At 32.7% G+C, this 22979-nt stretch overlaps 2 protein-coding genes across 4 annotated transcripts in view; both read left to right on the forward strand.

Moving 5' to 3' along the window:
* Positions 1-1237: 1237 nt before the first annotated feature.
* LOC133172951 (ubiquitin-associated domain-containing protein 1-like) lies at positions 1238-12902 on the forward strand. Of its 3 annotated transcripts, none has more exons than XM_061307812.1 (10): positions 1240-1545; positions 4878-4951; positions 5039-5146; positions 6157-6259; positions 8511-8622; positions 8761-8851; positions 9085-9207; positions 9444-9530; positions 9699-9837; positions 10889-12902. In XM_061307812.1, the coding sequence occupies exons 1-10, from the start codon at positions 1290-1292 to the stop codon at positions 11008-11010; spliced, it is 1215 nt and encodes a 404-aa protein (XP_061163796.1). In that variant the 5' UTR covers positions 1240-1289; the 3' UTR covers positions 11011-12902. The 3 variants fall into 3 exon arrangements, with proteins under 3 accessions (XP_061163794.1, XP_061163796.1, XP_061163795.1); XM_061307811.1 differs by having other exon boundaries at positions 4878-4945; positions 5033-5146; XM_061307810.1 differs by having other exon boundaries at positions 1238-1545; positions 4878-5146.
* Positions 12903-16287: 3385 nt separating this feature from the next.
* LOC133173817 (chromosome-associated kinesin KIF4-like) overlaps positions 16288-22979 on the forward strand; it is a 29283-nt gene continuing 22591 nt past the window's right edge. The window contains exons 1-9 of the mRNA XM_061308865.1: positions 16288-16304; positions 16620-16873; positions 18478-18671; positions 19004-19093; positions 20506-20672; positions 20880-21094; positions 21595-21770; positions 22196-22248; positions 22859-22934. Of these exons, the coding sequence (XP_061164849.1) occupies positions 16642-16873; positions 18478-18671; positions 19004-19093; positions 20506-20672; positions 20880-21094; positions 21595-21770; positions 22196-22248; positions 22859-22934 (1203 nt within the window). The 5' untranslated portion in view covers positions 16288-16304; positions 16620-16641. The remainder of the gene's footprint in view (positions 16305-16619; positions 16874-18477; positions 18672-19003; positions 19094-20505; positions 20673-20879; positions 21095-21594; positions 21771-22195; positions 22249-22858; positions 22935-22979) is intronic.

Here is a 22979-nt window from a genome sequence, read left to right on the forward strand (position 1 = left end):
CGAAGACGGATCCATGTTTTATCTTGAATTTGAAATGAGGAGGGGGGGGGGGTAGCGCCGGATGCAACACTGTATTTAAGGATGTACAACACACCCACCCCCAAAAAAATTCCTGTCGTTTAATTTTCGTTATTTTGTATATTTTATACATGACTATATCTACTATGTGAATGCACATTTTGGACAAAATCGTTCGAGTCGTATTTGGACAGGAAGTTTCAAAAGTTACACCACTTTAGCTGTTCACGAGGAGAAGAAATTTTCAATCAACCAACTATAAAATCTTTGGCTTTCTGGCTGTCAAACGTCATCGACTGTTTATACAATATTTTTTTTTTTTTTTTTTTTTTTTATTGCCCCATCACATGTCCAAGTATATAATAGTGCCAGGGTTGGGGCCCTGGGTTCACTAAGTAACGTACATAATACACATATATATTACACAATCATAATGTGACAGGACATTTTTTTCACAATATACAATATTTTATTGGTGCAAACAGCATATAAGAATCATAAATTGTTAATATATTTATACAATATTCTAGAATGTGAGGATATGCATAAATCTAATCTCCACCGAGATTAGCATAAATCATATACAATCATTTGTACAATAACTATGTAATACAATCAGTTCTAGATATATGATATTTTATAATTAAATAGTATCCTACAGGCCTGTCGGAATCAATTTCAGTTCAGTGGGGGGACAACTCAACATTTTCAGTTTGGGAGGGGCTATTAAGCAAAATATCCTTGACAAGCATGCCAAAAAAAACTATGTTTTCCTTTAGTTTAGTATACTGTATATCGTAAACATTACTGCCCCCCCCCCCCCCCCGTTGTAACGGTCATATGTTAAGAGGTTTAGCATGCCCTATACCATACCAGCCAGAGTTGAATACGTTGAACTTGTTTATAATCAGGTATGGGCGGTCTCCGTTTTCGGAGAATATTGGGCCCATTTATGGAAAATCACATTGCATTGTGGGATTTCGGAGGATAACACAGGTAATTTTCAAAGGTCCCGTGCCTACTTTTAGTGGAAAAGTGCATGCACCAGAGTACATGCAAATAAAAGTTCAAACATTAAACTATCGATTGTGTGTGGCGATTTGAGATTCCACCTCCAGATCTTTTGCAATTTATTTTCAAAATTGGCACTTTTTTACTGCATATTTCTGTTCTTTTATTTATCGGGCTCAAAATACACAAAATATTGCAAACTGCGTTTTCGTTCGAATGATCTCAGGAATTGTTCGTTTCGGAGTTTTTCATAATTCATAATGTATGTGTCGGATTCCAGCATATTTCCTCAAGCAGGACTTAGAGTACGAATAACCAGTATGAGTGGGCAAGATTTCTTGACAGAATTGAAAGCGGATATGAAGATAGATGAACTGAAGATAATATCTTTAAATCATTTTTCAAGTCCTGCTGACAGTATGAAGAAATCCTTATACCATCGAATTTTGCTAGTCCGTACAGGGAAGGTTTTGTCAGAAGAAAAGACGGTGTTTGAGGAGGGAATACAAAATAATGGTATAAATATATGTAATGTTTACTATACAGTCCTTGTACTACTAACAGTAATAGTCACGGGTATTTGCCAGTATGCCCAGTATCGAATAATTTTTGGATCAAATGGTCTAGAAAATAGTGATTCTCTGGATTTAAAAATTCTTACTAGGTAAATTCAATAAAAGGATGAATGTTCTTCCCATGTGTAGTGTTTTTATAACATTGGCATGATTGTTATCCAATGTATCTACAGTTTATAACGGTTGTATGTTCGTTCGCCCTAAAACTTGTTCGCCCTTGACGCCGTTCGCCCTCATTCCCGTTCGCCCAGAGTCCGATCGCCCTAAAACTTGTTTGCACAGGGTCCGTTCGCCCTATTTATATTGCAGAAAGTTGAATAATGAAGCAATGGATTTTTTAAATAAATTATATGTACATTGGTACATAAATTGCACATGAGAGACAACAGAACTATGCATGTGGTCACACTATAAAATAAATACCTGTCCTATTAAAGACCCGGCAGACCAACAGAAATTAACGTCTCAGTCCTTTAATTGTTTTCAAAACATAACGCAGATTGTATGATCCCCTAAATTACAGTGACATTATTAAGTATAATTAAAGCAATTAAGCATGTAAAGAGCATAAATATCAAATTTGAATTATTTAATTAAGATTACGGTTAATAAAAAAAATTATGTAGCAACATTTGAAAAAAAAAACACCAAGTCGTAAAATATTGAATAAAATTAATAATGAATGTTGATATTTACTATATACTATATATATAATAGGGCGAACGAGATATAGGGCGAACAAGAATAATGGCGAACGGACCCTGCGCGAACGGACTCATGCGAACAGGTAGATAGGGCGAACGAACCTGATACCGTTTATAACAATGATCCAGATCATGACAAGTGCAAGTCAAAGAAAATGAAAGTGTGTAGACAAATACATCTAAATAAAAAAATTCAGAATGTTCTCTATCCAGACTATGTAATTTTAAAATATTTGGGATAAATATAACAAGCTTGAATACGGAACTTAATGACAATTGACTTTTATACATGTATGAAATGGTGACATCCCAACGAACCATTTGTTGTTTTCCTAGAGTAACAGGAATGGAGAACATATATGGCTGGACCAGGAATCAAACCCAGGACCCCTATTTCATTAATCAGGTGCTTTACCAACTGAGCCAATATCCATGGCCCAAACCATTACATTCCTCCCTCCTTAAAGGGTTTTTATCACGTATCTAAATTTCTTAAAAATGAAACACTATTATATTCTTGAAACATATAATTATCGTTTGATTATGAAATAATGTTGAAAATGGCAGTAATTAGACGATAAAACGCCCGTAATATAGGGTCCTCGAAGTAAAACTCTCCACTAATTAGATAGGGGTCATGTGGTACTGAAACGTCATAGGTGTCAATGGTCAATAGAACTCGTAAAGCTTATCGTAAGAACAAAATATATTGAATAGATTTTTACGCTAAATAAATAGAATACATGAGATGGTCGGTTGAAATTTTGACATCGACTATATTCCTTTGGTTATTGACGGTCAGTCTTATATGTATGAACGTCTAGCAGAGAGAAATAACCAGAAAATATGCCGAAATTGGAGAGGTCATAGAAGACGAAGCTGTTGACAACTCGGGACTTCAACTATATAGAACAAATTACTAAGGTTTAACTTCGTAAACATTTATGAATATGGGAATTTTAAATTCTCCTTCATTATTATTTTAATTAATTATATATAAATGAATCCTGTATCTTTTATCTGTTCCAGCAGTGAATATCATGTACTAGAAATGACACTTCTTCAATGGCGCAGTACGCCATTGCGAAGTTCACAACATTAAAAAATGCGTGTTTGTCATTTATTACTTTTTTTTTAAGGTATCTTTCCTTAAAATATTTTATAGGACAGAAAAAAAATTCATGATCGATCGGGCATAAACGATTGTTCTGAATGGAGCTAAATGCCATCACATTTGCAGAAAAAGGCCCCCCTTTCACATGTTTCATCTCTCGACCAAGTCCAGGAAATGTGGGGGAAAAAATTCTTCCTAAAACCTTTCTTGTGCACATTTATGCATCCTAAAGCCATAAATTATACCTTACTAGCTGTCAATTATCCAATTATCACTTAATTATTTTCTAACAGGTTTAACAGACACAACAAATGAGCCCTTTTGTATACACAATAAGTACTTCGCTTGACCAGGATTGACACCTATGACATCAGAGCAATGGCGCGTAACATCGGCAATCAAAATATGCATATTGAGAAATTCAAACTTTGAATCGCTGAAACATCAAAAATATTAATTTTCTAGCAAAGATTTTTAAATATATGATTTTAATAGCATGTAAACTTTGTCATATCAAAAAATTTTGATAAATACCCTTTAAAGTGTCTTCACCCACCAAGACACAACCCAAGTTACTATTTACCCTTGGCAGGACCTTCACCTGTAAGTCCAGGAGCAACAAATTATGTAATCAGAAAGAAGAAAATGTAGGGTTGGTCAGAGAATTGAGTCCGGGACCTCCGCATCAGTTGCTCTACCAACTGAGCTACCCAGGCAAATATCCTCAGCCCATACCGTGACACTAGTTTGGATTCATGAATTTTTGAAGTCTGAAAAGTGTCCTTTTACAATATACAAGAAATATGAAAAACTGGCAAAAGTGAAGATATTGCAAAGACAAATTACTAAGATGTTCACCTAAAAATGTGTCTTTAAATAGATATGGTTGATTTGATTTTAATAATGCATATTGTAAAAGTAAATCATAAAATTACAATTTTTCATACAGCATTTTCTCAAAGGCATATTTTAAGAATAATTTGGATATGCCAGTTCTATTCATTGGGTCAGCCATAGTAGAGGCCTCAAGATTTGATACTGAAAAATTTGTTCAAAACCAGGAGAGTACGGGGTTGTTGTAATTTCATTTGCATGCCTGTGCCATTCATATTTTTGGAATTTTGGTACCGGTAATATGAAACACATCAAAATACAAATTAAACAACAACCAAGAGGATTTGGAACTCTGACCAAGTAGGATGAGTTCACAATATAACAACTGATTTGCTACTGGTAAAATGACTGTAAAATCATATCTAGCAATAATATTATCTGTAAGAGACTGAAACTTTGTTAGATTTGCAAAAAAAAAAAAATTATTTGATAGAAAAGTATTTTTTATATATTTTCTCTGGATTTTTACTTTTTTGTTTACTTTAATGCACTCTGAATAAAGGACTTCTGCAAAAAACTGTTTAAAAATTGAATTGGAAATATAGTGACATGCTATTTCAGATGAACTATTACTACTCAAGAAAAGATTGCCAGCAATGAACTTTGACACAAAAGATCGAACATCAAATGTAAGTGTTTACATTTTTTTTAAGAAAAATATTTTTTCCCTAGAAAATATTTTGATACCTATTTTTATGTTTATGTTTTGTATGCAGCAAAAGGATGATTCTAAAAAGATTCCTACAGAAGATATAATCAACAAACTGACATCAACATTACCCAAGTCACAGATAGTCAAAACACCAGAACAATCATCAGTTACTGTGGATGTAAGGAATCGTTAAACATTTTCTGTATTGTCAGATTATTAGAAAATATTTGGTGAAATTTTTTATTGAAGTAATACATGCATGTTAGCATTATTGGCAGTGTGACCATTGGGGATAACACAGTTGTTTATTATTCACTTTTAACTTAGACCTTCCTCTTAAAAATGTACAAATTTTGAACAAAGAATGTTTAATATTTCCTCTTTATGTGCAATATCCATTAAATTAAGGTGAGTTTATTTTATTTGTGAAGTTTTGTTGTTACTTTGAGAACCTAGTTTGCAGTGAGGTGCAATTGGAACGGAAGGTACGGTAGGTCCACAGGTTACTGCAGAAAAAATTCTATTGGATCAATGTTCAGTTGTCCAACTTATCTCTTTGCCCAGTTGTCTTTAGAGCTTGCTAATAGCAACATTCACTGTACAAGAATGTAAAACTGGTGTAGTGTATGCAAGTTCTCATGTTTTTTATTATACAGTGTATACTGTAGATTCCTTATTTTACGTGAGTATATCTCGAAATGGTCCTTAGAGGTCAAATCGCAAGAATAATAATTCCTGAGTGTACTGTTGATCTAGAGGTTTTATGTGGCTTTCAGTACCATAAAAATAAAAGTGAATAATATTATTTCGAGAGTGGTGCTTCTTGTGAAATAACGTGATAACTAATTCCTCGCATATATTTAGGAATCTACAGTATACTGTTAAAAATAAATGTGTGGTAGGGATTAAATTTCGTTTATTACATTGATAACAATTATCAATGAAATTAAATCCCTAAAGAAACTTTTATATTATATGGTTATATATCTTGTATGGTTATCATTGAAACAATGAAATTAAGTCATCATGAAATCATTGTGGATCACAAATCAGACAAATTTATCCCCTCAAAAAAAAAAAAAAATCTGCTTTGAATGTGTTATTATTTGATATTTAAAAGTACATTAGTTATTCTGTTTGAACTTAACATTTTTAATTCAAAAATAAGAAAAAAATCTCTTTTTTTAGTTTCAGACAGAGCTTAGAAAAATTTTAATCTCCTTAATAGAGGCATCACAGAAAATTTTGAGTCTGAATCCAGAAGCATCCAAAATATTCACACAAGCTGAAGGTTTGTTAGTTTGTTTCTTTTATATAAAAGGAGGTGAATTTTGTAGATATCTCTCAAAAGAGTAGGTATAAGATAAGCAAAAGAAATTTCTAAATGGTGCACTTTAATTGGAAACTTTTGAACTACCTCCCTAGCAAAAATTTAATATGAAAACAAAACTGTAATTCCTGAAGACCCGTGACATGTTGGGCAAGGGCATTAACATCAATTACAGTACAGTAAAACTAGGGACCTGTGAATTTACTTCGCTATATCCGTAATTCATTATTTCGGTACAACAAATTCCTTAAAGTATACATAGCGAATTAGCAATATAGATTTTTGTTCTTCAATATGACTACAAAATGTATTAGGGGAGGTATGAAAAACGGAGGTTACCTTTGAATTCAAACTTTTGATATGAAATGAATTTTGAAATGAATTTCAAATATAAATACACTGTACTTACATAAATACTTACAAAATATTGTCAGTTCAATATTCTTAAAATAGAGATCTTCAAAATTTGTTATGAAAGATGTAAATTTTGGGGGGTTTAACCTCAAGGGGACACACAATCAATTGTAATATCCTTAAATTCACTATAATATCCATGTTTGTTATATCCGTAAAGTTTTACAAGGCATTGTTAGAAAATTTGCCGGGGATTCCAAAAAGCTTCACTATATCCGTAAATTTGCTATATCCGTGTTCATACTAAATAAGTTTTACTGTAACATGAACATTTTTATTATGCCCCTGGATCGAAAGATCCCGGGGGTATATTGTTTTTGTCCTGTCTGTCTGTTTGTCTGTTTATCTGTTTGTCTGTTTATCTGTTTGTCTGTCTGTCTGTTGTCCACTTTAATCTTGCCCATAACTTTTGATTGGTTGGAGCTATGACTTTTATATTTCACATGTGTATTCCTTGTGAAAAGACCTTTCTTTGGGTACCATCAAATTTGACCTTTTGACCTTGACCTTGGAGTTTGACCCACTCTTGCAAAATTTTATGAGACTTTAACCTTGGCCATAACTTCTGAACAGTTGGTGCTTGGGGTTTCAAACTTCATACGTGTATTCTTTGTGACAAGGCCTTCCTTTGGATATCAACCTCTTTGACCCTTTGACCTTGACCTAGGAGTTTGACCTACTTTTGAAAAACTTTAACCTTGGCCATAACTTTTGAATGGTTGGAGCTAGGGCTTTCATACTTCGCATATGTTATCCTTGTGACAAGACCTTTCTTCGGATACCAACCACTTTGACCTTTTGACCTTGACCTAGGAGTTTGACCTACTTTTGAAAAACTTTAACCTTGGCCGTAACTTTTGAACGGTTGGAGCTAGGGCTTTCATACTTCGCATATGTTATCCTTGTGACAAGACCTTTCTTTGGATACCAACCACTTTGACCTTTTGACCTTGACCTAGGAGTTTGACCTACTTTTGAAAAACTTTAACCTTGGCCATAACTTTTGAATGGTTGATGCTAGGGCTTTCATACCTTACATATGTAATCCTTGTGCAATCACCTTCCTTTGGATACCAACCACTTTGACCTTGACATAGCAGTTTGACCTACTTTCGAAAAACTTTAACCTTTGCCATAACTTTTGAATGGTTGGTGCTAGGGCTTTCATACTTCACATATGTAATCATTGTGACAAGACCTTCCTTTGGATACCAACAACTTTGACCTTGAGCTTGACGTTTTACTTACTTTTAAAAAACTTTAACCTTCGCCATAACTTTTTAACAGTTGCAGCTAGGGCTTTCAAATTTCACAGGTATATTCCTTGAGACAAGACCTTTCTTTGTGTACTAACATTTTTTATCTTTTGGCCAGGATTTTGACTTGCATTTGAGAAACTTTAACCTTCACCATAAGCTGCCATACGGGGGCATCAGTGTTTCACAAACACATCTTGTTATTTTTGTTATTTGAATCTTACTGACATTTCTGCCTTTTACAATCTGGAAAAAAAAAAAACAGGATTAAAAATTGTTTTTCTAATACCCATTATTAAGTACATGTATACTGTATTAATAAATGAATCCCCCTCCCCCACAAAAAAAAAAAAAACTTACTGCAATTGGTCATGATATTTTCCCTACTTAGACATTTTTATTATTTGAGCGTGTAATGTTATTTCCCTTTCCTGAAAGAATTCAAAATTGACCTATTTACTTGTAGTGATACATAAAACATTTTGGTTCACTTATATACAACTATTTAGACATTAGAATGCAAAATGTTGAATTTTTTTCAGAAATGTTGAAAGAACCAGTCCAAGAACAGGAAATAGATGCTACAGCATTAAAACAGCTATGTGACATGGGATTTCCTGAAAACAGGGCCAAGAAAGCTCTGCTTCTTAATGAGTAAGTACATGTTTTTGGAATTCTGTAATTGTTATTGATAAAATAAACAGTAGATTTAATTTTGATAGAAGCCTTAAAAGAATTGGATCAGCTCAGGTACATGTACTAAAGAAATAATTTTGGGGTATTTGTTTATAGTATGTCTGTGATGTCTTCAATGGAATGGCTCATCCAACACGAGTCTGATGTAGATGTAGATGAACCCCTTCCTGGAAGCTCAATTAACAAGGTAAATTGAAAATTCACAGTCTTTACGTAATGCATTATCTAAAATGACCCCATGTCAGATCTTAGTCAGTTTGTTAGAAGTACCGGTACAAGAAAAGAGGAACAAATTATTTTTATCGGAATCAGCTACTACTAATTAGCTTTCATTTTATTAATTGTAGAAAGATAGCAATTGCATTAAAAAAATAAAAAAAGGTAACGCTTCATTATTGAGATACTAATTTTCTTATACAGGAGGAGGGTGCAGTTGGTGGAAAAGAGGAGAAAACTTCTGTCACAAAGAATGGACATCAAACCACCAACATACTGCAGTCACTTAGGGAATATCGCAAGAGAGAGTTCAAACCAAACCACAAGGTATACTGGGAGAAATTAACCAATGCTGAAAAGTTGTGTTCTAGATCTGATACTTACAAAATTCATGTACAATACTCTCAGTATGAGAAGGAAAAAAGGGTGCAAAATAATTCAAATATCAGACATCAGAATGCTTTTGTACTGAATACATACATGTATTTAATTCAGTCCATCTTGACAGGTACGGTAATTTTTTTTCTCATGCTTTCAAAGACATTTTTATTTTCCATTGACAGATTCTACAAAATCTTGTTGAAATGGGATTTGATGAAAAAGATGCCTTTGATGCCCTGCGTATCAGCAGAAACAATCAAAATGATGCAGTAATTTTATTTTCTTTGGGTTAATGAAAGGATAAACAGATTTCAGAAGACTTTATCTGATAAGAACTAATTAAAAAAAAAACGGTTTTTTAAGGATTTTGTGGGTTTAATTACAGTTTAAGATATTCATTTTGATATTCTGAATTTGATGTTCTGTATATCTTTTAGTGTGAGTGGTTATTAGGTGACAGGAAAACACAACCCCAGGACTTGGATGAAGGTTTGGATACAGATGGTGCTGTTTACAAAGCCATTATGGCAAACCCACAAGTGCAATTAGGGCTAAACAATCCTAGGTGTTTATTAGGTATGGATGCTACTTGTGTCTAGTTAGAATAATCTAACTGTGTCTCGGGACAGGCCCACACCACAGTTAGAATGCCTCCCATATACCCGTAATGTAGCAGAAAGTTGCAGAATCGCTCCAAAACGATTTTGGAGAACATAATGAAGTTGCATTGAAAATAACAGTCAAATTAATCATAACAAACCTTTTTGAGACTGTGAATACCTTTCATCTAAAAATTTAATCCATGTAATGGAAGAATTCAACACTTTTTCACCAATGTTTTTTACTCGTTTCAAATTTACACACCATGTTGACATTCGGAACTCTCGGGATTTTATTAGTAAATGCACTTGAGTTAGAGTTATCTCCCGTATTTTCTTTGCTACAGAGACAATACACGGAACGCATTCTATCATTAAACCGGGTCCGTAGGACATTTATCACTTTAACGATAAAACATTCTATCTAACTTGTGTCAAACTCAAAATCTAACCATTGTTCTGTCCTGTATTTTTTTGAAAGTTATTAAATATGTCATACACAGTCAATATACAAGTACTGACCAATGGACTCACTTTTTGCCATTTTTTCCCCTTACACTTGTATAAATACAGATGTTGTTAAAACATTTTGATGATATATGAATGTTCATTCTTTAGCAATATATGTTCAAAATTTGCACTGGCAGTGTTTAAATGTTGTAAATATGGGGATAAATGTAATAACAAAAAATAATAAGGCTATCTCAAGTCTTAGTTAATATTTACATAATATGTAAAACAATTTAAAACAATTCACCAATGACATAGATAATAAATATGAAAACAATCAACATTTTGATTTTGTGTCTTGCAGGGAAAAATGAGCTCTAATTGTTGTCAACATCTTTGTTATCTGTTTCATTTTTGAATTTATGACAAATGCCTTGAAAAGTAAATGCATTGATGGTTAGTAATGATGTATATAAAATTTAAATAACTCAACCTTATGCTCTGAAATTGTAAGAATAAAGAAATCACAATATCAGAAACATGTTTTCAGAGAATTGAAATTTTTATTTTTTTTCCAGCATTTTTACAGATGCTTGACAGTCCTCTGGCTGCACAACAGTGGTTGTCTGACCCTGATACTGGTCCTCTTTTGGTGCAGGTGTCCAGGATTTATCATGCAGAAAAGCATGCAGAATTATAATTTAACTTTTCATGATATCAATCTAAATCAAGCCAAAGATCTTTTGTGTTTTTAGGTCATTTGAATCACTAGAATGACCTATTGCTATTTGTTCCCATCTGTTGTCATCTTTCATCCATGTTTTGGACATTTTCAGCTTCTTTAAAGCCCCCCCCCCCCCCCCCCCACTGGGGCTGTAGGAGTGGTGCAAATTAGTTAATTTTTTACTGCTAGACTTTAAGCTGATAAACTGCCTACCTGGTTACAATAGGCAACAGGCAGCTTTCTCAAGTTGCTTCAAGGGTTACAGAATCAAGAATTAAAGGGCACCTTCTGTTACTAAATATAGATTTTTTTCTGTGCAATTATTTGAGTCTGTTGAGATGAAATATCCATATTTTCATTATGGGTTAATATGAGAAATGGCCTAACTGAGATTGCTTTTGAGTCATCAAGTGAAAGAGGTTATGTGCAAGAAATAAATTTATTACCGTAAGTTGGAATGTTTATACATGTATTTGCACCACAGTGTAAGACCACGGAACATTAACTGGCAAAATTGGAAATATACAGCTTACGTCATTTCCACCTGTTACAGTCAGAACATTTAATGATAGACAATGAAATGGGCGGGTACAATTCGACATGGACGTCCGATAAAACATTGGATTGAAATTCATTTTCAATCCACCTGAGCTTTTTTTCAAACGCAGAGTGTGTGTGTATGATCCAGAAGACAAATAATTATTTCAGTTCCTAAATGCATGTTGTTTGAAATTCAAATTTATATAAGTTTTTTTCGCCTGTAATTGTAAGGGATGTAAAAGTCATAGAAGACAGAGATTATTTTTTCAGGGGACAGCCATTTAATTGTAGAAGGGGGAGGAGGGTCAAAAATTGTCGAGTCAGATCATGCCTTCACGTGACAAAATGTATTTATTTCTAGGATGACAAGAGCTATTTTCTTTAGTTTTGTTTTCACTGAAAAATGTTTGACAGTTAAAAACAGGGAGGGGTTGTCAAAACTAAAATAAACTTTCTTTTTTATTTCCAAGATCAAACAACCCCCCCCCCCCACACACACACACACACAGGCATGCACATACCAAACAGGAATGAAATGTTTGTCCCTTTTTATTTCTTTAAAAACATTGGACAGAAATTCTGATTTATATAAATTTCAAACTATTCCTAAATTGAAATAATTTGTCTTCTGGGTCAATCAGTAACACCATGATTCTAGCGTAGCTGAGGTGGATTGAAAATGAATTTCAAACAAGAATTTCAATCCAGTGTTTTCTCTGACATCCGTGCCAAATTGTACCAGCCCATTCCAATGTCTATCATTAAATGTTTTGATTGTAACAGATGGAAATGACGTAAGCTGCATATTTCCAATTTTGCAAGTTAATGTTCCGCAGTCTTATAAGTTGTTCTGTGAAAGTGTGTGACTTGAATAGGGTTTTAATTTCTGTGCAATAAAGAAACCGTAAAGTCTCATACTTAAAAAATTATTCTCTTTACCACTGTGTGTTGTCAAACAACAGTTTCAAGTAAACTTTGACAAGGTAAAGGTCACTGGAAGAGAATTGTGAAAATTTTTATTGGCAATTATTTGAAACAGAGAATTATAAGCAGTTTGATACAAACATGGAAGCTACATGTACTGTGTTGCAATTATTCTTAAAAAAAGTTGCAGCATGATACTCAGGTGAGAGTTGAATATGTACATGTATTAAAGGCGCATCTTTCCCTTGTCTTATAATATCCTTGAACATCTGTGATATTATCTATAAGGAAAACATTTCATTTTATGCAAACCTCTGTGCTTTATAATGCTAGATGTTGTTCATGTTTTAACCTGCTGAATGTTAAATTTTTAAAAGAAAATGTTTATTAAATTATTAATGTTTTGACATTGTGTTGATTTCTGATTGAAAACTTGAAAATGTACTGAATAGGAAAATTGATATATTTAGGCCATCTTTAAAATAGTGTTTATTTGCCCTCTCCCGATTCAGGATTAAAAAAAATGGATCATTAGGTGGGTGGGAAAATTTTCTTTCCAGAAATTTTTAACATCCAAAATCTATTAAAATTGAAGGTATTACATGTATAAACTTTAAAAAAGTTGTCGTTGTGATAAGAAAATTGTGGAATGAATTTTTAAAAAATTGTTTCCTTGAGGTTAAAAATGTTTTAAGTTGGGCCATTTTTAGCCAGTCATTCAGGTGAGGGAAAACATTTTTTTAAAGATGGCCTCAAGTTGAATGATGTCTTCATCAGAGTTTGGATGACAATACATGTATTTCAATACAAATATTTCATATCTATAATTTATATGAATTGCCATGATTGAATTAAATCTCTCTGTATGAACCTAGATAACTTTTTATGCAAAGCAAAACTCATGGAAAGTACAGTCATGTTATGACAAAAAAAGGCAGTAGGCTTTTGTTAAAAAGTTATTAATGACCATCAGAAATATAGAACAATGTATGGCAACCACAGTTGTTAAACATGTAGATGTGAATTATGAATCCACTTTTTCCTTTTTCTTCTTGCTTTCAAGAAACATTGGATCAAAATCAGTCACGTATGTTTTTAATTGTAAATTCAAATCGATTTTTGTTAATAGCTTTTAAATGGTTCATTTTGATAACTTTCGTGAAGAAAAAGAAATATTTCCAACATACATGTATCAGGGAATTAAACAAAGAAATTAAGTATTAAATTTATTTAAAGTATTTTATAACAAGAAGTAATTTATTTTCTGCTTCAAAAGATTAGATAATATACCACTGCCTTTGTTTTGTTGGCTCACCTGAGCTGAAAGCTCAAGCTTTTCTGATTCACCAGTTGTCTGGCATCTGAGTCTGTCTGTAAACTTTTCACATTTTTGACTTCTAATCTTTTCAATAAGTGAGGGTCAATTTTAGCTAGAGTTGGCACAAAGCATTATTGGGTAAAGGGGATTCTAAATATTCTTCAAGGGAAGGGCCAAGTCTCCTTCCAAGTGGAGATGGTAAATAAAAGGCAAATATAGTGTGGGGTCATTAAAAAAATCTTCTCAAGAACCACAGGGCCAGAAAAAATGAAACAAGTGGAAGATTCCTGAGGTAATGTAGATTGTAAATTATTCAAATCATGACCCCCAGGGTTAGTATGAGGCCATAATTGGGGATCATTATTTTACATTGAAATATAAAGGAAAAATCTGATGAAGATTAACCACTATACCAGAAAAGAGATAAATCGAACAAATTATGTCCCCTGGGGTAGGGTGGGGCCACAATAGGGAATCAAAAGTTTTGTATTGAAGTACTGTACAACTTTTGGTATCCCGAACAAGGATATCTCGAATACCCTAGATATGTCAAAGTGAGTTGGAAGTCCTAAGCACTTTTTAAAACTATTTTACCCTCAATATCTCGAACCCTCAGATATCTCAAAGTTTTTTCTTGGTACCATCGAGTTCAATGAGATAATGAGGTTTGACTGTATATAAGTAAAATCTTTAATATTTTCTTTTGAAGAACACTGGACTAATCTGAAAGCATGAGGTAGTGCACATTCTAAGTTGTTCGAATCATGTGTCCCCAAGGGGTAGGGTGGGGCCCCAAAGGGGCTTATAGTTTTACATTAAAAAATATATAGAAAATCTTCTACAGAACCACACTAGACCAAAACCAATGAAATGTAAGTGAAATCCTCATGAAGTAGCTTGGATTCAAAATTGTTCAAATCATGGACCCTTGAAGTGAGCGGGGCCACAATAAGAAATCGATCAAAATTTTACTTTGAAATATATAGGAAAAATCTTTCAATATCTCTTTCACTGGACCAGAAACAATGTTACTTTAGTGTAATATGCCTCTGATAAGAGAGATAAATTTCTGAGGATATTATCCCAAGCAATCCCATGAATTGTCTTATCTGAGTTTAATAATGAGGACTAGTTTATAGTTAACTCATTCAAATCAAAACTATGTTAAAATATTGATTTCTATTTTTTATTGCCAATATTTTTATTAATTACTTATAATAGTTTACCTAAAACATTTATACTCAGTTCCTTTAAACTGTTAAAATTGAGATATTTCTATCTCTTGACATATAATTCTTTTAAATGTTTCTGAAATTTTAGATGCAGAATTTCTATAATCAAATATAATATTTAATATTTTTTTCACTAAAAAAATATTTTGAAAAACAATAACTCCTGTAGATGGAAAGATAACTCTTGTTGATGGATGCATTTTTATTTTACAAGCACAGAATACAATGTGATATTCTGATTTAAAAAGCAATGCTTCAGCTAGTATGTTTTCTAATGTGAATTTGATAGGTCTAGTATAAAATATTTTTTTCATATACATGTATACCTCATATTTTTAATTTTATGGTGAGATAAAAAATTATTGATCTTTCTATTCATCATATTTTTTCTTCATATCATGATTAGACATAATATTCATTTCTGAAAAAGTAAGCAAAGCATATTTCAAACTATTTTCCATTTGAATCTAATGCTGATGTTGATGAAAATCAATGTTGGGAATTTAAAAAAAAAATGGTGAAATTTGGAGTAGAGGAATATTTCACCTTAAGTGAAAGCTTCCTGAGGTAGGGTAGATTCTATATTGTTCAAATCATGGCCCCAGGAGTAGGATTGGAGCACGTACAATAGGGAATCGAAGTTTTACGTAAGACTACCGGTATATAAGAAGAAAAATAAACATTTTCTTGAGAACCACAATATAGCTATGAATTTGCAAACATTCCCAAGTTGTGTTGATTCATTTTTATCTTTGTGCAAATTATGGAGATCAAGTTAACTTAATGCATGTATTAACAGATTAAAGAAAAGAATTATCCCCATAACTGCAAATGGTGGGGGTGCAACCAGCATGATGCATCTAAGGTAAATTTACTGTAGCTAAATACTATACTCAGAAAAAAGGGCATTCCTACTCTACCCCACCCACCCATCCCGCGCGTTTTACAGCCTGTCAATTGTATTGAAACCGTCATTAAAATCAACTCCCATCAGTACTTTCAGTACTTTGATATCAACTATGTTACTGGTTAATTTGACCCCTTCTGCAAATATATATAAATTGTGATTGTTATTTTACCTCTGAGGTACCAAAACTTTTATTTTTCGTCAGATTATCGATAATTGTAAAAGTTATTATCATAATTATGTTAAAAAACTACAGATTTCAAAGTCGCGTTCGTGAAACTAAATATTCAGAAATCGAGCCTCGTTTTGAACTCCTCTTTTCATTGGGTAGTTTATGCAGAGAGTCGCGGTAAGTTCGAAGAATTAAAACAAAAACTTTTAAATATTTTAAAGTTTTTAGAATAATTATATCTGTTTTTACGGATAGCTGGTGAAAAAAAACGGTAATTGATATCAATTCTGTACTTTTTTAAATTTAAAAAGCTGTTCTTATTCATGTTGGTCACAGGAGTTCATAACATAGCTGATCAGCTGCTGATGGCTTGGTCAATCGAGTGATTTCTATTGACTTTATTGATAAGTTTGCGAACTCCTGTGTATCGATATAGGTTGATATTTTTGCAGTAGGCCTAGATTTTGCTGTGATTGGGGATATATTTTATAGGATGAGGTAAGCGGTTTCTACAATGTCGGAGGGAAAAGTTATCCCGGTAAGGGTCGCTGTACGTGCCCGTCCACTGATCCAAAAAGAGACAAATGAGGGATGTCAAGTTTGTGTCGGTTTTACTCCTGATGAGCCACAGATTATCCTTGGAAAGGACAAAGCCTTTACATACGATTATGTTTTCAACCCATCACACAGCCAACCATACGTATACCAGGAATCTGTATTTCCACTTATTAAACATATATTTAAAGGTATGTTTAAAAGGAGCACTGCAGTCACTTGATCTAGCTGTGCAGTTCTACCATAATTTCAGCGAGATTCTTTGAGACTAAAAATTTTGGACAGACGTCTCTTACGAATCTCAGACCAGTGCCACACAAAGTGACTAGGGAAATGTTGCCCGGACTTCGACCACTTGTTTCAATCAATAGGGGCTGAAATGAATTCCCTGCCCACTTCAACTTTTTGCTTTGGACATCCTTTTAACTCCCTATCACTATCAAACTTTTGTTTCTTACATTTTAAAGGTTTTAATCCAACCAAAATCAAGTTGCTGATTTTTCCATAGCACTGACATATTCATTCAAACCTCCAACGCTGAAGAGTTCCAGCAATAGTCTTTTTCAAATACTTCTTTCTACTATGCCTATAGAAATGAACCATAGTATGAAGTATTTGAAGCATAATAATGTATGAAAATACATGATAAAAGAAATCATGTGGTGAATTATTATATTAAACATGTCACAGCCCTCGGTTACAACAGAGAGAGCGAATGTAAGAAGAAGTAGTTTTTTCTCTTTTAAACCATGAGCTCATGTTTGTCTTTTAATCTCCTTTAGACATAACATTATTAATGCAAATATACAACTACTGTTGAAAGGAGAACAAAAGATAAACGTGCACTGACTATGTATGAAGTCGGTAAAAAGGTGGGTGTCCTCATTATCATACAGAAATTTATGAAATGTGATGACCCCCTGCCTTTGAAAACAGCTTCGTACTTCATAAATACATACTTATAGATGTCGACCATTCCTGCAATTAAAAGAAAAATGATTGTTTTGAAAGTTTATTTTGTCGCAATTTTCGCATGTCCTAAATTGTATGTCCTAAAGTGCAGTCATCCTTTAGGGTGAGTAGAATGGGGCCACAATTAGAGATCAAGTTTTACATTTTACATAGGAAAATAAATCTTTAAAATTCTTCTGTTTAAGAACAACAAAGCTATGATTAGTAATATTGGTATGGAAGCATCCTGAGGTAGTGTAAATTACAGTTTGCCCCTGCTTTGCTTCTGTCCATCGGTCGGTCTGTCTGTTGGTCCACCAACAGTTTCTGTTCATTTTCTTCACAGAGGTTGCACATACTGAAATGAAATTTGGTATACAGATTTATCATAAGAATCTTGTCAATTGAAATTAAAAACAATATATATTAGTCTTTTTTTGGTCAAGATAAAGAGAATGATTCTTTCATCTAACTCTTAGCATCCTCTTTTAAGTCTTTGTATATGAATAGGGCTAGTTGAAAATGTGTTTATTTTTGATACAATTAACCGGTTAATCGGTCAGAACATCTTGTAGTTAACTGATTAGCAATTCTGTATTCAATTGTCATCCCTAGTTAAAATCATGATATATTGGGTTTCTGGTCTTATTTATCAACTAAATTTTATTTTTGCAATACAGAGGAATATGAAAAGAAAGTTTATTTATTATATTTATATCCAACTATATTTTCTTAATTTTTTGGGAGAAATGACATGTTTTTCTGTGTCCAACTCTGTGGTTTTTCAAAATCAGTTGAATTTATAATGGTGTATCTGATAATTTTTTTAAATTTGTTCTTGCAGGATATAATGCTACTGTATTAGCTTATGGACAGACGGGAAGTGGTAAGACATTTACTATGGGAGGATGTTATGAAGCATCACTCAATGAAGATGAAGTAGAAATGGGGATTATTCCCAGAGTAATAAAAGAGCTGTTTAATGGCATTACAGACAAATCAGATTCTGACTTTACAGTGAAAGTTTCGTACCTAGAGGTGGGCTTTTTTTTTTTTTTTTTTTTTTTTTATCTTTTTCAAAAAAAGTGCACTTTACACCAGAAGTTACCAAGAGTTGATATCTTGAATTGATAAGTCATATATATATATATATATATATATATATATATATATATATATATATATATATATGTATTTGAATCAGTGGATTTCATCAACATACCATGTATGATTTCTAACATATTCAGTGCAAATTGTTTATATATGTATTTAAGAAATTAAAAAAATATTAAATTAACTGGATGGAAGAATTGGTGAACAAGAGAGCATGATTGATATTGCATGAACTATATTGGTATTTATATTTTCAGATCCATAATGAAGATATAAATGATCTACTGTGCCCACCTGCTAAGCGTGAACCATTAGCCATAAGGGAGGATGTGAATGGACAGATAAAGGTATTTTATATTTCAATCATAAAATGACTTTACAAAGTTTTCATTTAGGAAAAGATTTTACGGTACAGTGCGGTCTCGTTATTACGGGGATGGTTTTATAAGATAGAACGCTTATTACGTTTTAAATTCAAAACCATTTCTTAACAAATCTATACAAAATAGGACTGTTTATTACGATGTCCTAAAATGCCGGGACTTGGTATTACGATGTTAAAATTCTGTCCAAAAAATTTTCACTGGGTGTTTATTCAGTGCTGATAGATGGTAGACATTTAAGGAGACACTAAATAAACATTGAAACACCTGTGCTCTGACAGTGTTAATCTACAGACCCGTTAGGTGATTAGTGACGCTTGACTGCACATACCTTGACTGTTCTAGCGAGGTCAGCAGAACTGCAGACATCGTGTCAAAGCCATTGTTAAACAATAAAACTGTTTATCTATAAATGTAGTCTCTAGTTTATCTATCTCTGTAAGGTTTATTTTATCTTTTTTATACTTTGGTTAATAAATAAAATTTATTAAATGAAAGGTTACATTTAATCTTGTGCATGTATGTTAAACACGTATTGTAATTTCGTTTGCAACTGAACTGCGGTAATGGACAGCTTGGGTATCAAACATAATTTGGGCCAAATTTGAACTTCACTTACGTTTTAACAGCTTGGATTGTGGCTTAGACTACCTCACAGGTGTCAGCAGAAATTCAATAATTGCTGAACTGCTAATTGAACTCTGTTCAGTAATTTAAAAAATCAGATTTATTTTGACATATAGCTTGTGTGTTGTCAAATTCCGTCCATAAATATGCCAGTCACACTGCCCTCTTTCATCAGTTGTTCACTTCTGCTCTAAGCTCATTGAACACCGAAAAGCTGACTAAAAATTGTTGTTGTAATGTAGTAACAACTATAAACTGAATACGAAGACGGCTTATTGAAATTTTTACAAACGCATTATCTAGAGAGTCAGAAACAAAAGTAAAAGGAAATGGCGGTAGATAAATGAAGATCGCCGAAGTTTTTATAAGAAATATGCATATTTCTTTTAAAATGAAGGAAATAGAAGAAATATCATCATGAAGATATCTATTCAAAATAAGTTAATAAATTATATATTTGTTAGCGTTTTATTTGAGCATTGGAACAGAAGAAGGGAACAAAAGGGCAAAAATACACCTTCCACAAAAATAACAAGCTTTCAAAACGATGTTTTAATGGATTTTATTGGGAACCTTTTTTACGTTGCCCTCGGTATTACGATATTTTCCCGCGACAAAATGAACATCGTAATAACGAGACCACACTGTATGTACATTTGTCGAACACTGGTTAGAGCAAGACACCTAGGGATTTTAAGTTATTCTGTCAATGGTCAAAATGTAATGAAAAATAAATTTTTATTTGGTAGTTACCAGGTTTGTCTGAGGTGGTAGTGGAAAGCTTTGAAGAAACCATGAATTGTCTACAAAGTGGTTCAAGTGGACGAACAACAGGTTCAACAGCCATGAACACACATTCTAGTCGTTCCCATGCAATTTTCACAATTCAAATTGAGCAGAAGAAAAAGCAAGATATGTAAGTAAGATTGGTATTGTTTTGAATATCTTTTATGCAATGCAAAATTATGTATTATATTTGATGATGACACTATTTACATTACATGTAATACAATTTGTAAAATTAGATTGTTATTAGATTTGTAGATAATTTATACTCAATGAAAAATTTGCATTTACATGCATACATTGAAGGTGATATTTTAAAAACTGTATTGTTTTACAGGGATGATGTTTGTAAGTGTAAGTTTCACTTAGTTGATCTGGCTGGATCAGAGAGAGCCAAGAGGACACAGGCAGTAGGGGAGAGGTTTAAGGAGGGTGTCAACATTAACAAAGGATTGCTGTCACTAGGAAATGTAATCAGTGCTCTCGGGGAGGAGAGTCAGGCCAGAAATCACATTCCTTACCGAGACAGCAAACTGACCAGGTTACTGCAAGGTATACATATTAGTATTAAAAGTATATATTAGGGGTGGGACAATACACAGGACTTGTGATACGATAAGTATCTCAATACATATGATATAATACATGTATCTCAATATTATGATAAATCTTAAAACTCTAATAAACATAGTCGGTATATTGTCCCACCTCTAGTATATATCAGCATCATAGTATTTCTAATCAGTGTACATATGTAAAGATGATGAACGTAAAGAACTATAATTCTTCTGTTTTATACAAGCTATTAAATTTTTTTTATGAAAATTGCTCTGTGATAAATATAGTGAAAATATAACATTTTTTGTTTTTACTCAAAGATGTATAGAGATTCATTTTTCAAAAACATTTTTCAATATTTTTAATGTACATGTACATACATGTACCTTATCACTTTTCATCTTACTCTATGTGTGTATTAAGTACATGTATATCTGTATAAAATACATGTATATCTTTAAATCTGAAATATTATGATATAACTGTCTTGCTAGACTCTTTGGGAGGAAATAGTTATACACTAATGATTGCCTGTGTAAGCCCTGCTGACTCTAACATGGAGGAGACCTTAAATACATTAAGGTATGCTGACCGGGCAAGGAAAATCAAGAATAAACCTGTCATTAACAGAGACCCCCAGGCTGCTGAAATTTATCGCCTTAAACAGCTGGTGAGTATCTTAGATTTATGTGTAGTTATATGGTAATTTGCAAAATATATCTGATATACAGTCAAACCTCGCTATCTCAAACTCGATGGGACTGAGATAAAATTTCGAGATAGCAGAGGATTCAAGATATCAAGGGTAAAAAGAACTTAAAAGAATAAGTAGTTGGGACCTCCAAATCACTTCAACGTATCCATGGTATTTGATATATCAGTGTTCGAGATACCAAAGTTCAACTGTAGATGGAATTGGAAAATGATCTTTGGTAGAAAGACAACATCTATTAGTTTTTGAAACAAATGCACATATTCCTTAATGACTTTGATAGTCCTAATTCAATGGGTGGGGGGATCTTTCAACATTTGTTAGAATGTGTTTAAATATTGTATGTAAATATAAATGAATTGTATCTCCTCTTTATTTCACAGGTGCAACAGCTCCAAGTACAACTAGTCAATACTGGTGGAGGAGTATCATTAATGTAAGTGTTTTAAAACCTCACATTATATGCTCTGAATTAAAAAAAAATGAAAATATTTCCTTTTGGCAACTCACCATTTTGGTTTTCTGGGAGGTAGGAAAGGAAATCAATTCATTATTTGCCCCAAAATGACTTAATGTATTTTAAAGTGACAGTGAATTATTAAATTCACATGAAAAATATACATGTAATCGAAAAAATATTTTGTGTTTTTACAGATATAGCCATTCCAGTTAAAAATTATTTGTGTTGGGATGGGGGTTAATCATGTTAATTAAGGGGAGATAGTTGGGTTTCTCCTCATCTAGATGGTAAGGACAGATGATTTTACTCATTACCAAGACAGTTTTGAGCTACATATAAATTCTATTAAATACTAAAGTGGGAAAGATTTGATTTATTTGTGATATGAATAAAACATAAATAAAACATCTATTCACATCCTCCAAATAAAGAAGAAGTAACAATTCCCATAAAATAACCCCCCCCCCCAAAGAAAAGAGAGAAAAAAGAAAAGACATTAACTGTGATTCTTTCTGTAGCCTTAAATCATTTTTGCTTGAATTGCTTACTGTAATGTTGTTTTATTGAGTTTTTTTTATTTTTATAGGAGTATTGACACAACATCTTCCTCATCTTCATCTGAAGATCTCAAATCTATTGTTGAGAAAAACAAACAGTTGGAGGTATTATAAGCTTTATAATATTTGAAAGAAATTATCAGTTTGACT

The sequence above is a fragment of the Saccostrea echinata genome, unplaced genomic scaffold (genome assembly GCF_033153115.1).
Source record: "Saccostrea echinata isolate AGI-Se365-2 ecotype Australia unplaced genomic scaffold, CSIRO_AGI_Sech_v1 ptg000056l, whole genome shotgun sequence".
NCBI classification, from domain to species: domain Eukaryota; kingdom Metazoa; phylum Mollusca; class Bivalvia; order Ostreida; family Ostreidae; genus Saccostrea; species Saccostrea echinata.